Source organism: Pseudochaenichthys georgianus, chromosome 3 (genome assembly GCF_902827115.2).
Source record: "Pseudochaenichthys georgianus chromosome 3, fPseGeo1.2, whole genome shotgun sequence".
NCBI classification, from domain to species: Eukaryota; Metazoa; Chordata; class Actinopteri; order Perciformes; family Channichthyidae; genus Pseudochaenichthys; species Pseudochaenichthys georgianus.
Window position 1 is genome coordinate 42,804,406 of NC_047505.1, and position 16,481 is coordinate 42,820,886.

The window sequence follows — 16,481 nt, forward strand, 5'->3', positions numbered from 1 at the left end:
AGATGAAAAGACACAGAAAGACAGAAGCACAATAACAAGTAGGACTATATTTAGGTGTTTTTTTTGTAAATAACCGACGGTGTCAAGAGGAAGTAAAGTCCCCTGGTTTGTCCCCTATACTCTAAAGGCCATAGGCGGATTTTGCGGGGGGCAATATATCAATATTTTAATATATGTAATAAAATGATTGTTACAATACAAATCTGAATAATATCATGTTTTGTTTGTAATAATTTCATTTTTCAGCAGGCGTGACGTGTGTGTGTGTGTGTGACGTTAAGGACACAAGTTCCCTCATTTTTTTTTGTATACAAGTGATTCAGCTATTGTATTACAAGAATTAGCAGTAATGGATATTCGGCGATTTTTTAAAAACGTCCAATTTCGTCTTGTAAAGCTTCAACAACAAAAGAGCCACTGACTGAGCCTAACCTTACCAACCAGCAGCCGTCAGAATGTGAAGTGGCAGACACACAAACAAGCAGCTCTGGATTAGCTAAACCAGTTAATGTTAGCCCCACAACGGAGAGCTCTGAATTAGCAGGACCAGCTAACGTCATTAACCCCACAGCAGGGAGACCACCGGTGCCGGGCCGTCAGTGGGTCATGATTATCTTGGGGGAAAACACAGCTGTCCCAAGCAGCCTACTTTATCCGAATTCCCCTCAAAAATGATTTGGGAAAACAAAACGATCATTTTCCACGTACTATTACAAGAACTATCCCTGGCTGGAATATTCAATACGAATGGATGCCACCACTTCCAGACTGACAGCGGTGTGGAGGATTCCTTTAGAAAGGGCCTGAGTGACTGGAAAAAACTAAGCAGCAAACTGGAGAAACATGCACACTCCCAGGCCCATCTGAACTGCATGGTTAAATGGGATAACTATAAAGTGACTGCATCTTCTGGATCTATTGTAGCTAAACTTTCCCAAAGCCACGAAGATTCTGATGAGAACCGATCTTATTTGTGCAAAATTGTTGATATTGTGAGGCTGTTGTCCAAACTCGGATTGCCTTTTCGTGGGCATCGGGAGGGAAGCGAGTCAGAGTCGCGTGGGAATTTTCTTGAAGTTTGTGGCTTCTTCTCCAAGTATTCCAATGCGACTAGCCCAGATTTCCAGAACGAAGTCATTGACATATGCGCTAACTTAGTTCGTGCAGAAATTGTAGAGAAAGTGCAGGATACGGGATTTTTTTCTATAATTGCAGATGAAGCCAGGTCTTGCAACACGGAACAATTATCAGTGTGTTTAAGATATGCAGAGCAGCTTGAAATCAAGGAGCGTTTTTTGTGTTTTATTGATTGCTCAGCATCTCGCAATGTGGCTGGGATTGTGGAAGCAATAAACAAAGGACTTGAGATGTGTGGACTGAAACATATCCCAATTGTTGCCCAGAGTTACGATGGAGCCTCCATCATGTCTGGTCACGTTTCTGGTGTGCAGCAGCGCATTAAAGAGACCCACCGTGTCTCAGTGTACGTGCACTGCTTGGCACACAAACTAAATCTGGTGCTTGTGGAGTGTTGTGCTGTCAACCGCAGCGTGAAAACATTCCTGAACGTCATTGACAAACTGTACTCTGTATTTGCAGAGCCGTCTAACCATCATCGATTCATTGAAATGCAGAAATCACTGAATCTGAAACAAACTGAAATAATACAGCCAAGTGAGACAATGGGCGTACAAGTGGCGATCTGTGAATTCTGTTAAAACTCACTACTCTGCAATTACAGGGTGCCTGAGAGAAATGAGTGACAAGGGAGACAAGTGGTCTGTGGAGGCCAGTGGCCTTTATGCCCACATGACCAGAATGTCTTTCATTACATGTGTTATTGTATTTGAAGACATACTGCGTGTGATTCATGTTACGCACAAGGCCCTACAGTCCTCCAGCTGCACACTCTCCGAAGCTGTGGCGCTTACCAACAACCTGAAGGCGCACTTCAAATCTCAGAGACAAGCAGATACGTGGAGCAATATGTGGGGATCAGTGAAACAGTTCTGCCGGGACAACAACGTGGCAGTACCTGTGGATGCAGATATTGAGTGCCAGACTACGGGTCCCCTTGCACCCAAAATAAAACGCGCTACAAAACCCCCGACCTCCCTCGACAGTTTCCTGGTTACAACTACTTTGGGCTAAAGAGAAACTGATGAAAGTGGCGCACAAAGGTCACAGAGTGATACAGCTGGATTTCAGCAGCACCTATATCTCCCTGTGCTGGACACCCTCATCAACGAACTAGACAGACGATTCACGGGAGAGTCCATAGACCTGGCACGAGCATGTGCAGCACTGTTTAAATGTGACAAAAATGGAATTGAACCTCTCGTACAAAAATACGCACAGCCGCTCAAAATTCACCCTCTCCTTCTTGGAACAGAGATGGACCTTGTTAAAGCCTTGAGCATCTTCGAAAGACTGTTAAAAAGGAGAGCTATCCAAATTTATACAAGATGCTCCAGTTGGCACTGACTCTGCCTATCGGATCTGCCACCTCAGAGAGAAGCTTTTCTGCAATGAGGAGAATTCGGAACTGGCTGCGGTCAATGATGGGAGGAACAAGATCTGCCTCACTTGATGTTCTTCACATTGAGGACGACATAACTGCACAGCTGTCACCTGAGGGGATAGTGGACATATATGCGCAACGTAAAAAAAGGCGTCTACTTCTGCACTAAGGTAGGACACTGGTTAATAATATTGTAGCATGTTCAAGTAACCAAGGGATATTGTAGTTATCAAATAAGTATAAGATGTGCACAGTTATGATACGTTTTACAGTTATGTAATGCACTGTTGTTGGGGGGAGAGACCGCCCCTTCCATATGAGTGTGTGTGTACGGCGGGCATTAGGCGTGCATGACGGGACGAGTTGTGTTTGTATGTGGAAAAGTCATACTCAGTGCGGTGAACGCGGGCTTTATTGCTACTGTATCCGTAGCACCCCACACAATAGTTGGGACTGTGTACTGACGTCAGTAAAAAAGGTTTGCCCCCCCAAGCGCAAATGTCAAACTCCGCCTATGGCCCTGACACACCTACCCGATTTTGGGAGTCAGAGGCAGTCGGGCATTCGCGGCGCCCTACTACTACGCACCGTCGTTGCTTTACGGCATTTTTTCACACCTTCCGCGTGAAAGAAAGTCGGCCAAAGAAATCACTCTGATTGGCTGTTGCCTCTTTTGAATGACGAATACACACTACCGCTGCCTGCTGGGAAGGACAGTTATTGCCCCTCGTCGACTGAAGTCTTTGCGGTGTGTTCGAAGGCGGGCGGCGTAGCTGGCGCAGGCGACGTAGCGGACGTAAAAGTCCGGACGCCTTCGGTTCCAGGCAGGCATTTGGTGTGATCACCATAGGCCATAGCCATGAGGCCGGACTCGGAGTGCTTTCCTTTGCTTCCAGCTGTCAGATTTTAAACCAAGTCACGTGACTGCGGGCAGATAACAGCACTGACAAGTTGTGTTTTATCGCAGTGAGATGCTACACTACTAATTGTGGCCTTATCATGTTGATTCGGCCACAATAGAAAGCAACAAATGGCAAACGGGCTGTTGCCCGGGCAACATTAGCCCCTACCTGTGCACGTCCCTGCTCTGATGTATCTTATTTGATTATACTTGTCAAACTATTCAGAGTCTGACATTTGTTATAGTTTTTGAACAACTTTTCCGGCCCTCTCTTACTTTGGAGTTGTAAACTTCTGTAGTAGTTGTGAGCACAATTGGTACACCTTGCTCCCTCCACCCCTTCTCTGCACGGGCATTGTCCGGTCCACATATCACATACACCCTCGGGCACAGTGCCATGGGTGTCACACACACACGGCAGACAGCCCAGGGAGTTTCGCTGCTCCAATGTATGGTAACCATGAAGGCAAACTTCACAGAGCCGGCCTTCCACATGGTCCTAAAAAAGAAAGGAGAAGTCGAGAAGGAGGGATGTTAAGTGTTAAGTAGTTGTATACACTATCAGTGAACACAAAAGCTGTCTGGATAAGAATTGCCAATAACGTATTGAACAGGTCAGTTATTAAATAAATCAAAACTTGTCTTAACCCGATGGCATTGGCATTGTCTATTTGTCATTTATTTTCTGATTAGACGCCACATTGTAAATAGAAAACATAAGAAGAGAAATGGTCCAGAAGGGTCACTTGTTGCCTGATGATAAGCGAACATTTCATCATTTGACATGGATATATCAGACAGAGGTAAGTGTCTTTACTCTTCATCTGCACAGTTAAAGAAGGCTCCCAACAAAATAATACTGTACAAAATAGAAACCCTTTATCTGACCCTTTGTCCTTATCCCTGTAGTGTATGTAGCCCATGATTTCTGTTGCCTTCTTCAGTTAAAAAATTAGACAGCTTTTTATTTTTCTATTATTATTATACTCCAGTTGCTTGATATCTTGATATGTATGTATTCGGTTTCCTTTGTCAGAATGTAACTGTTATTCGTTGACCACCAGAGCCATTGCAAGCTGGAAACCCCAATGGTTGACTTTACATTTAGTAATAATAATAAAGTTATAAATACTTGTTAACTTGCCTTACACACACACTGTCCTGTGTGAGGATCACAGTCTGTTCCAGGTGCGGTCCCTTCTTGTGAGCAGTTGCAGGAGGCACAGGATCCCTCCAGTCGTAAACCATATGACCCCCTGCCACAAGAATCACAGCGCTGCCCCCCCACCCCGGGCTTACACTCACACTGCCCCCCCTCAGGCTCACAGTACGGGCTGAAGGAGCCCAGGGGGTCACAGTCGCATGGGACACAGCCGTCTGGGTGGGACAGGTTCCAATAACCAAACTCACAGCGGTCACAGGAAAGACCTGCCAAAAAAAAAGAGAAAAAAGAAAGGGGTGGTTATAGAAATGTTTTGCGGAGAGTACAGAGTGATATTTTGAGAAAACCAGAAAGGAAATAGAAATAAAGTGAATTAATGTTTGTTTGTTCACTAACTAGCGCTTAGCCTCTCTCCGTTTGGTGTGTGTGTGTGTGTGTGTGTGTGTGTGTGTGTGTGTGTGTGTGTGTGTGTGTGTGTGTGTGTGTGTGTGTGTGTGTGTGTGTGTGTGTGTTTGAGAGTGTGTGTGTGAGGGAAAGAGAAATGGTGTGTGAGTGTATAAAACTGCCATCATTAGGGCCAGGCCCTCTACATATGATGGATCACTCACCTAAGGCCAAACACTTAATTTCACTGAGCTTGAAAATAAATAAATTAAACAACTACAAGAATAGGATGGAGGGAGAGAAAAAGACGAGATGGGGAGACGAAAAGATGGATAGAGGAACTTAAAAATAAAAACAAATTGGTGTAGAAATATATATTTTTTATTCTGTTCGATAGTATAAAGAAGAAGAATAACAATCTAATTATACTTGTGGCTAAATTATATTTTCAAAATGACTAATTATTAACAGTTTTCACAATATTTTGTTTTGTAAAACATAAAATCCAAGAATGCAAAAATGCAGCTTATATTAAGGAGTTAAGTATGAAACTTTGAGAATTGTTTACTTTAAATATTAAGATCTATAAAGATTTGTAATGCCAGAAACAGCCTAGCCGTAAAGAATGTGAAATGAACCGATAACAGTATCACTTCAGTTGCTGCTCTTTTTATTTTATTTTTATAATTATTGAATAATTACAAAGACCAAAACTGTGGGAAGTTTTATGGCTCCAGCAGCAGTGCCCGGCTATAAGGCCAGTTAAACTATGATATGCAGTGTGAGCGAGCAGGGCTTATTTGAATATGCCATACGTATTCCATGACAGGCAATCTGTCCCTAAATGGATGCCTGGGGGCAGCGCAGTCACCACAGCCGTTTATGAGGGAGCGTGTGTTCATGTGCGTGGGTGAAAATGTGTGTGTGCGCTCATACATTTATGACAGAATATCTGCACATCTGTGTTAGTGCACATGTGTGTGTGTCCTACTCAGTGTGCGGCAGACACTTGGCATTTTCCCTGGTCTCCCCACTTTAATGATTTTATAGATATGAATATGAAAAAGATCCTCTCCATAGATCATATTTCATAATAGAGCAGTGTGTGTGTTGAGGTATGTGTACACGACTGAGTGTACTCATATGCAGAAAGACAGAATGATTCTTACAACCTGAACAATCTTGTAATATATTGTTTTAGATTTGTTTTTTTGCCAATAAAACTACAGTTTATTAAAAACCACACACCCACTATAAGTAGTGATAATATGTTCCATTCATATTTTACACATTAAGCAGCACAAGTTGGCATTTGCGAATCCTATTTTTGCTGCTAATCTGTTGATAGTGAATTGCACAGTCCTACTAACACAATAGAAAAAAGTGAGAAGAGAGAAGAAGAGAAAGAAAAATCAGAAAACAATAAAAAGGAAGAAAAGGTGAGAACATTAGAGAACAGAATTTGTTAGAACAAATTAGATCAGGGCAGAAAGGAGGTAATTTTGTGTTTAGGCGTGCGTGTTTGCCCGCGTGCATGTGAGTGTGTGTTTTCGGGACATGGCCCAGCCCTTTTATCAGTAGCCAGCTGGTTAACAGGCTCATGCATCACCATTTCAAACACTATTATGAACACACTGCACTCTGGCACCTTGTTATGAATGTGCATGTGTGTCTGCATGTGTGTATCTGTGTGCACACATTTCAATTCCCTCCTTCTGAAGCGTGCCTGCCATTGCTCTACTCAAAGTATCAGCTTGGCGGTAATAAATTGCCATAATCAAATCTCATTTCGGAAAAATACCTGTGGGAGCAACCAGACAAACAAGGATGGAAAAAACCGGAAAGTGGGTCTTGCAAGACGGAGTGTGAAACATACAAGGGGCTGCAGCAGTTTGTTTTAATCAACTTGGCATTGAATTAGAGAATTAAATACCAGCTTAGTCCTTGATGGCATTCATGTGCGCACACACACACACACACAAACACGCACACGCACACACAGAAACTTACAATCTTACAATACAAACGTTAGTCTAAGACTAAAGTAGATGAACATACGGTCACATCCAGGCACTTTCTCTTTTACATACACATTAACATAAAAAAAGACACACATTAACAAGTTCAGATACACATTCCCGCACACACACACACAACCGTGGGCCCTTGATAGCGAAGCTTAGCAATAACCATGATGCGTTGCGTTGAGGAGCGTTGGCCGGTTTTGCATTTCATACGAGCCTGCTCTTCAAAGACACACAGGGGAGAGAGTGAAACCATTTATCACAAAGAGAAGCACAACCACTGGAAGCACCCCCAGCAGAAAAGCCTGTTTATTTTGGCTGGCAAAATACTTTGGGATGTGTGTGTGTGTGTGTGTGTGTGTGTGTGTGTGTGTGTGTGTGTGTGTGTGTGTGTGTGTGTGTGTGTGTGTGTGTGTGTGTGTGTGTGTGTGTATGTGTGTGTGTGTGTGTGTGTGTGTGTGTGTGTGTGTGTGTGTGTGTGTGTGTGTGTGTGTGTGTGTGTGTGTGTGTGTGTGTGTGTGTGTGTGTGTGTGTGTGTGTGTGTGTGCAAGTGATTTCGCCTGTGTGTATACAAGTGCCTGATTCGGTCTGTGCACCGAGTACTGTATATCTCCTTTTTGAGCAGCTGTGCCTTTGTATTAATTAGGACGCAGTTACTGGACAATTTGAAAGAGTAACTGAATTAATGAAAAGTACAAGTTATCAACAAAGTACTTAGGTACATTTTGTGAGAGAAACAATTTACGAGAGCACATTTGGAGTGGACATGATTGCGGCTGTGGTAACATACTAGGGCCTGAAGAGATTGTTGATATTGACCTTAAGAGTTTCATCTTAATTAAACCCCTACTCAAAATGAGGATGCCATGCTTGTATAGGTGGAATTTAGGGAGATGGTATGAAATTCCATGCTTGTTACACTGCCTCAAAAAGTTTATTGACAGCAGGAATGACAGACACAGCTCTGGCACACATGATTGTTGAGAAATACACCACAAAAGCAGTGGCAAACAAACATCAAATATGTTGTTTAGATACAATTCATTTCTCACAAGAATCTCAGAATTCATGTTTTATCTGACTTGTCTGTTTACCTGTGACATGGAGTTTACACTGGCAGAGTCCTGTGTACGGGTTGCAACTGTGATCTCCTTCTGTTGCGTTGTTGATGATGCCATGGTCACTGCAGTTACAGCGGGTGCAGCCATTTGGATTCGAGGCGGTAAGACCGTACCATCCAGATAAACAGTCTGTACACCGACGACCTGTTACTGCGACCTTACACTGACACTGACCTCCTGCCTGCACGGCAGAAATAAAGAAGAGAAGAGGGACAGGCAAAAACAAGAAGATTTTCAACCAGCCTGAAAATGTTGAAATCACATAATTGAAATGTAGGACCCACTCGTCACCACCAGTTTGCTGTTTGTGTTGGGTGTACCTCGGAGCACTCCTTGCTGCTGTTGACTGTTCCAGCAGTGTTACAGTTGCAAGGTTGACACAAATCCCCTGAAGTGGGATCAGATTCCTCCAGCCAGAAAAATCCACTTCTACACAGCTCACAGTTTTTACCTGAGAGACAGAAAGAGAGTAAGATATAGAGCAAGAAAGTCAAATGAACAGGTACAATTCCTAAAGGGATCCAGGGAGATATTCATGTTAAAGACCATCCTTTTTGGCCTCATTAGGAAAGTCATCATAAAAAGGTGAGTGACAAACACTTGAGCAAGGCACATAGGCTAATAAGCAGCATGACATACTTCATAACCATCGATTCCAAATTAGTTTTATAATAGATAATACCCCATAACCTTCTAATTCCACCTATTACTGCTGAGAAGGCCTTAAACAGTAAGGATAAGGCATCCATTTACAGTATATGTATTTATTAAAACTATCCAATACTAAGATGTGTCGAACGGTATTTGTCTTTATCTGTTTTGATAAAAATACCACACTTTACTCTTTACATGGCTGGCTAAATGTACAGAAATAACATATATTTCAGCATAAAGACGTTTTTTGGCTCAAAATCTTGAAATAATAAAAAGGAATTGTGAAGGATTATGACACACGGTCTTTAATTGTTTCAAAGTTCTTTAACTTTAAGGTTGATTGAAGAGACATACTGTATGACATTTTACAAAATGTTTTTATAAACTTTGAATAAGATAATTATATAACTTGTATCGCTAACCTGTGGTGTTGTGCATGCAGTGGTCACAGACCCCTCCTCCTCCTCGATAGTGCTCATCAGGCTGTTCATCGACTCCCTCATCGTAGTGACAGGAGAGGGCGTGGCCGTGACACTGACAAGGCCGGCAGTTCATAGGCTGGAGCTGGTCACCTGACCTGAATGGCTTGTCATTGTCGAGAGGCGCACAGCGTTGGCACTGTTAAAATAAAAGCCACATACCGTTTATAAATACGGAAATACATTTCTTTATTTGTGTATAAGCGAACATACTGTTTGTATCTATAAGCTACCAAACTGTTTGCTGCAAAAATTATTTCTAAAATAATCAGACCTTTGTTTTAACCCTAATGATTGCAATCAGAGATGCAAGTTTACACAGATAAAATACATTTAAATGAATAACAGTCTTGGTGGTTAGAGATTATGAATGTTCACAAGCATTCATATTAAGCAAAGACATTTAGAACATGTCGTAAAATGATCCCATGACAAGTAAAATGCTTGCTTCAATAGAACAAAGACAGATAAGACGAAAAGAAGAGAGAAAGAGAAACACAGAAAGAGACAGAGAAATGGAAAATAAAAAAAGACTCAGCGGCCCGTGTCAATCTAAATCTAAAGAGAGAGAATAATAATACCCATAACTGAATAAAACAAGGAGTAATGTATTCTTTGCTATATAATAAAGAGCCAGTACAGTTAGACACACACATGCACAAACGCACACACACAGCATAGGGAAATCGGACTGCTAATGAGGAGTGACTTGCAACAGCCAGGGCTCTCACACAGGCCCACTTTCATGTCAAAATAAACATACCAAGGTGTGTGAAGGGGGGGGAGGAAGGGGGAAAAGTGACATAAAAAATGTATTTTTCTGTTGCAGAGAGCAGCAACGTCGAGAAGCAGCAAGTACAAGCCCTTTGATTTTGTTCAGCAGTCAGTACAAATTATGGTGGACAAGGGGGGCATCAAATGGCGGGATTAAAAATGTATTAAAAAACACAGGAGTTCCTCCCATGTGTGACACATGCAGACCTGCACTGGGCCCATTATGTATGACACACAGAGGAGGGGGGAGCCAGGGGGAGGGAGGGGGAAGGGTAGAGTGAAGATGGAAATGGGGGGAAAGGCTCCTATTTTGTATATGAGAGAAAAGGGGGAGGAGGTAAGGGAACATGCAGGAAACTGATGTGAACAGAAATGATGGGGAAAATTCCTTTGTGTTTGAAAGATTAGGACGGGGGGGACAGAAAGCCAAGAAACACACAGAGAAAACAATCCACAAGTGTGTGAGTAAGGGATGTGGGGCGGAAAAGGAAGACAAAGAGAGAGATCAAAAATAAAATCATGTTAATACGTGAAGAAGACAAAAGGCCCCATGTGTTCTGGAGCTACAACACGACACAACGCTCAGGACCAAACATAGTCAAACACACAAAATCCAATCCAACAGTTTTTTGCTTTTAAAGGTTTCCATGTTCAGTGTTTTTCACCAAAATAGAGTTGGTGTATCCTTGAGGTGGTCAAAAACTCAACAGGTTCTTTAAAGGTATGCAGAAACTCTTGTGTCACATAGCCGTAACACAATTGTGTTTAATTCCTCACTGTAATTTTAATAATTTAACTTATCCATATGTGTAGACTACATTATTTTGTAATATATTTATCAGGTAATGTAGTCCTTATTTTTGTTGCATGGCCAACGAAGCATTTTGAAAACAGTAGCAGGAAAGGGGACTGTCTGCTTATTTACAAAAAATATTTAAGAAACACTCTACCTCTCTACCGAATGAACAAGATCTAAAGGGTTTGCATTTCTGTATGTGTGTTGGTACGTCTGTGTGTGTGTGTGTGTGTGTGTGTGTGTGTGTGTGTGTGTGTGTGTGTGTGTGTGTGTGTGTGTGTGTGTGTGTGTGTGTGTGTGTGTGTGTGTGTGTGTGTGTGTGTGTGTGTGCGTGCATCCAGAGCAGTGGTTCCCTGTGGGGTGATTATTAACAGGATATAATGAAGCAGCAGGAGACTCTCAGGAGACAAGATGCACACACTTACCAACAAACACAAACACAAGAGTCAAATAGAAACATGCGTGTAAACACACACACACACACACACACACACACACACACACACACACACACACACACACACACACACACACACACACTGAAGAGTTTGTCTAGGGACATGAAATTCCACAGGAGTGTTGGTTGTTTGCATGTTACTGTTTGCTCTGTCTGTCATGCCGTTTGGTTTTGAATATGAAATCAGACTAACAGTAACTTTGCGACTTCCTGTTTGTCCGTGCTGTTTTTCCACTTCTGCCCATCTGTCTTTGTAGTTGCCCGTGTGTCTCTCTGCAGCTCTTTGCCCCGAAACGTTTCACATATCAAAGGTACTTTTTTTTCTGCACTTCGAAAAGGAAGGCTCTCACTAGATCTCACTCTTCATCCGCTGGGGATGCGTTGAAGAGCGAGATGTACTCCTCTCCCATATCTCCCTCCCTTTCCATTCCTCTTTCGTCTCCTCTACCTCTGTGCCTCCTCGTTCTTCCCACCCTTCCTTCCTCTTCCATCTCCTCTCTTTCTGAAAAACAAATCACTCTGTACATCTCTCAGGGCTTCCCACCTCTCCCCTTCCTCACTCTCTTCCCCCTGTCTCTCTACCGTCCTCAAACCGCTTGTTCTCATAGCCACGGTGAGTATGTGAGCAGGAAATATTACCATACCAAATGAAAGGGAGAGGATTTTTTCTTCCTTCTCTTTTCTTTTCATTCAACATTGCGTTACCTTCCCTCTCTCCCAGCCTGCTAATTAGTCGGGGGACTGGTGTTTGGGAGTTAAAAGGAAACGGCACACGTTCATTCTCTTCTTCATACAAAAGGTTTTGATGGCGCTCCATCATCTGCAAATAGTACCAGCGGCTAAAAAAGGACAGCGCATACTAAGGATCGAGTGTACATGGTTTTGATTTAGATTTTAATTGTCTTTCTGCAAAACACATTTTCTAGCTTAAATATTCAAAAACCAAGAAATTGTATTTTTACTGTGTGGTTCAAAACACTTTCATCGCTACTTATTGATAGTCTGACTCTTGACTCTAAAATCTTTGTGACAAGCAAACGGCCATATTATGTTCATGTTGAAGTCCATTTTTTTACAAACAATTAGACTAGACTTCAGACATGATCAAAACCTAAATAAGCTAATTGTGGCAGCACAGGACGTAAATAATGATATTATTATACTTCTACAAATATAACCAAATGTCTTGAAAGTTTGGTTTAATGTATACAACTGAATGTGTGCTGTCTACTCTGTTGCAGAGTAAAGAATAACATCTTATTTTCACTCTGAATGTTCCGACAAAACCTGCTGAGTGAGGAGCCTTCTTTAATGGATATGTGGACATTCAGATGGCCTGTCACTAGCGTGTGTGTGCGTGCGCGTGTGTGTGTGTGTGTGTGTGTGTGTGTGTGTGTGTGTGTGTGTATGTTTGTGGGTGTGCGTGTTAATCTGCTGGGGCAACTCATCTTATCCTAAATGCCATGACCAATTTCACGCTCTCACTGGAAAGGTTGTGCCACTGGCGTGTGTGTGTGAGCATGTTTGTGTGTACACACCGGTGTTGTGAGTATCTGAAGTTAACCCGGTTAACCCCAGCGTAGGTGAAAATCTGCTGCTGAGGCAGACTTTACCAACAGAGACCCTGGACAACGCTACTTAACGTCACTAGCCATCAATATCTATCCCACACACAGATGGAAGCACAGACACGCCTTTTTCAGAACTGATATATAACATATACAGCCCAAACAATCTCGAATATAAACATACACACAGGCACACAAACATTCACACAAATTGTTAAAAAATGCAGCTGTACAAAGCGTTATGTAACCAAGACCAAGAAAACTCAAGTTGTCTAAAAATAAATTTAAGGTGGGTTGTTATTGCATCTTACTTTTTGTAACACTTAAATCGGAATACAATTACGCAAGGAATACAACTTGAAGTGGTTACCTGTTACAAATACTTGGGTATCTGGCTTGATGATTGCCGGCTACTCCTTCTGCTTCGCAGGAAGACGGTAGTACTAACGCCGTTAGTACTTGAAAAATCGACCTCGCCCTTCTCTACGAGAAAGTAAGGTAGGTCCGATTTTTTCAAGCTAGCAACACACCTGTTGCTAGCTCGCTCCCTCTCTACCGACAACACGGTAGCGAGGAAGTTTTTTCTTTTCTCTTCCCCACGGAGGGGAAAATTATTAAAAGAGGAGCATACTGCCACACCAGTCAGTATTCTCCGGGATTAAAAGACCCACACCGTCCTTTTTCTCCGGATTAAGGACAAGGTGGTAATACCTTTTTTCCCGTCCCACCTGTCGAGAGCGGGCCCTCTCCACGCCACGAGGCGACAAAGATGGACGTCCCTCTCCCTCACACCAGAGGAGTCAGGGACTCGGTGGCTCGACTCTGCGGCTGCGGGTTGAAGATCTCGGGCACAGACACACACCAGGTCTGTTCGTCCTGCCTCGGGCTGGAACACGCCCGAGGCGCTATCGACAACCCCGGCTCATGCGGACATTGTGTCCGCTTCACAGTCAAGAGCCTCCGCCGACGGCTAGCGAGACAAGCTAGCCTGTCGGAACAGGACCCCCCCATGTCCATGGACCCGCCGGCCGGCAGTCAAGACACGGGGACGTCCGCCACAGAGAGCGAACCCCTCTCCGTGTCGGTCTGGGGCTCATTATCAGCGATGGCCTCAGAACCGGAATCCCGCGCCCTGGCAGGCCGGGACCCGGTGACGACAAGACACGCGGGAACGGATTCCCGCGCTTTCCAAGCTGGGGCTCCCGGTTAGACCTCACCATGGTCTCACCCGCGGAGGATGTCCTCGAGTTGGACTATGAGGAGGACGATGAGGGGGGCGCCCTGGCGTTCCTCCTGTCCGAGTCGGATGAACAAGAAGAGGACACCTTCATGTCATCGGCCCAGGCTACAAAGCCTGGAGCGAGGGCTGCTCTCCCGGGCGACAGCACACCAGCTTCGCCCGGTCTGAGCATGGACCTGCAGGCCGTGTGCAAACGCGCTGCGGTCAGACTCAATGTTCCATGGCCTGAAATGGCCAAGGAGACCTCCAGGTCCCGCTACGAGGGGAAGCATCTTCCCCAAACAGCGGGCAAAGGGAGGCAACTCCTCCCGGTTTTTCCAGAAATGTTGGATGAAGTGTCGGTCTCGTGGAGAGACCGGCCCTTCAGCAACAAGGTTCCAATCCAGGGTGCCTCCTCCCTGAATTGCGATGGAATGGAGAGGCTCGGCCTGCTCCGCATACCGCCCATGGAACCGCTGGTGGCGGCCCACCTTCTACCGCTTTCAGTCCACAATGACTGAAAAGTCCTATAAAGCTGCAGAGCTGTCCGCCAGGGCCCTGAACGTGTCCTCGCTGCTAACCGCCTACCAAGCGGAGCTCTGCGAGGACCTGTTGGGTAGCCCGGGAGCAGCCATTCTGGACGAGATGGCAGCGGTCACGGACATTTGCCTCCGTGTCCAGCGCTGCGCCGTCCAGGCCACGGGCAAAGTAATGGGGATCATGGTGGTGCAGGAAAGAGCGAGATGGCTCAACCTCACCAACCTCCCTGACCGAGAAAGGGAAGATGTGCTGGATATGCCCCTCGTTCCCGAGGGAATTTTCGGCTCCGCTCTCGCCTCCATGCAAAGGAGGTGTGAGACGAAGAAGAAGGAGGACGAGGCACTCCACCTCTGCCTCCCTCGAAGGGTCCAGCCACTGCCCTCGCAGCAGCAGTCCTTCGCCCAAGCGAACTCAGCACCGGTCAAGCAGAGGTCGCAGCCCACCCCGAGTCCCCAGCCCAGGCTGGAGACAAGGGCAAGTTGGCCGAGAAAATCTCCAGTTCCGGCTGCAGCTCAGGCTCAGCCAACCCAGAATTTCGGCCAGCAGTCGAGGAAGAAGAAGCGAGCGGCGTGACAGCCCCTCCTTCTCCCCTCCGTTAATGTGTTCCCGCCGCCTCGAGAGATGCCTAAACACCATCCTCATGTCCGCACAAACACATGTCACATGCTGATTGATTCCTCTGTCATAAAACATTTGCCGCTGACGCATCCAGGCTTCAGGCCGAGGGCGCAGCTCAAAACAAAATGAAAAGAAAATCAATAAAACCAATAAACAGCCCGCCAATTCTTCTCCTTTTGAGAGCAGCTACGGCATCACTCAAAAGGCGGATTATTGACGGGTCTGTGAAGGCACCACCGCCACGCGCACGCGCATTGCCGGCTGGGGCTTTAAGGGCACCACCGTCACGCGCATGCGCAGTGCCGGCTGGGGTCGTAAGGGCTCCACCGTCACACGCATGCGCAGTGCCGGCTGGAGCTGTAAGCGTAACATCTCAGCTGGCTCTAAGGAGCATACAGCAGGAGATACTCACGACATCTGCCTGGGCTTCTCAAAACTGTTTTCACAAGCCCAGAGAGAGTCAACCCATATTCTGGAGAGAGAGGCCCTCTTTCTCCTAGAAAGAAGGGTTTTATCTATAAAGCCCGCCGAGCAGAGTCAGATTACGCAGACAAATGTCCTCGTAAAGCACCCGCTCAACATGGGGGCTCATAATAAAACTAAACCCCGCGCGCCACGGCGTGCGTAGAGTATTGGTTATTATGTAATGCGTAGTGGCACTACACCCGACTTTTCTCGTGCGGGACGCGCCTACGGGTGCTGTCCTTTCACGGAAGGTGGTCACCACGGACGCATGTCAGACAGGCTGATAGGGTATTTACGAAAGTCGCCCGGTGAGAGGTCTCTAGAGCAGAGACCTCCAGCGGGCGCACGTAAATTACCCGGAGCTTTTAGCGGTGTTCCCCACCCTAAAACGCTTCCTGCCTTCTCTCAGAGGACACCATGTCCTCGTGAGGACAGACAACACGATATCGTGTATGAACCGCCAAGGGAGGATGCGTTGTCTCCAGTCACACACACTGGCACACAAACTGATCCCTTGGAGCGGCAGACGTCTCATCTCTCTGAGAGCGACACAGGTACCGGGAGTGATGCACCTCGGGACATAACTACTGTCCAGAGGTGCACCACTCTATGCAGACTGGACTCCACATCCAATGATCGGGAGTCCGCTGTGGGTGCGTTACGGCGGAGCCGCGTTAAATCTGTTCGCATAAAGAAAAAATGCTCTATGACAGCTGTTCTCTTTAATGCAAGATTTAAACGCACTGTTAGGCGGGGACGCACTCGTACACGATTGACCTCCGGGTCCTCTGTACGCGT

General features: G+C 45.3%; 1 protein-coding gene across 1 annotated transcript in view; it reads right to left on the reverse strand.

Moving 5' to 3' along the window:
* The window catches only part of ush2a (Usher syndrome 2A (autosomal recessive, mild)), a 257,394-nt gene that overhangs the window by 177,408 nt on the left and 63,505 nt on the right, over positions 1–16,481 (reverse strand). Inside the window, exons 12-16 of the mRNA XM_034103486.1 lie at positions 9,190–9,385; positions 8,434–8,564; positions 8,087–8,294; positions 4,567–4,850; positions 3,699–3,921 (exon numbers count right to left, since the gene is read on the reverse strand). Coding sequence (XP_033959377.1) covers positions 3,699–3,921; positions 4,567–4,850; positions 8,087–8,294; positions 8,434–8,564; positions 9,190–9,385 — 1,042 coding nt within the window. The remainder of the gene's footprint in view (positions 1–3,698; positions 3,922–4,566; positions 4,851–8,086; positions 8,295–8,433; positions 8,565–9,189; positions 9,386–16,481) is intronic.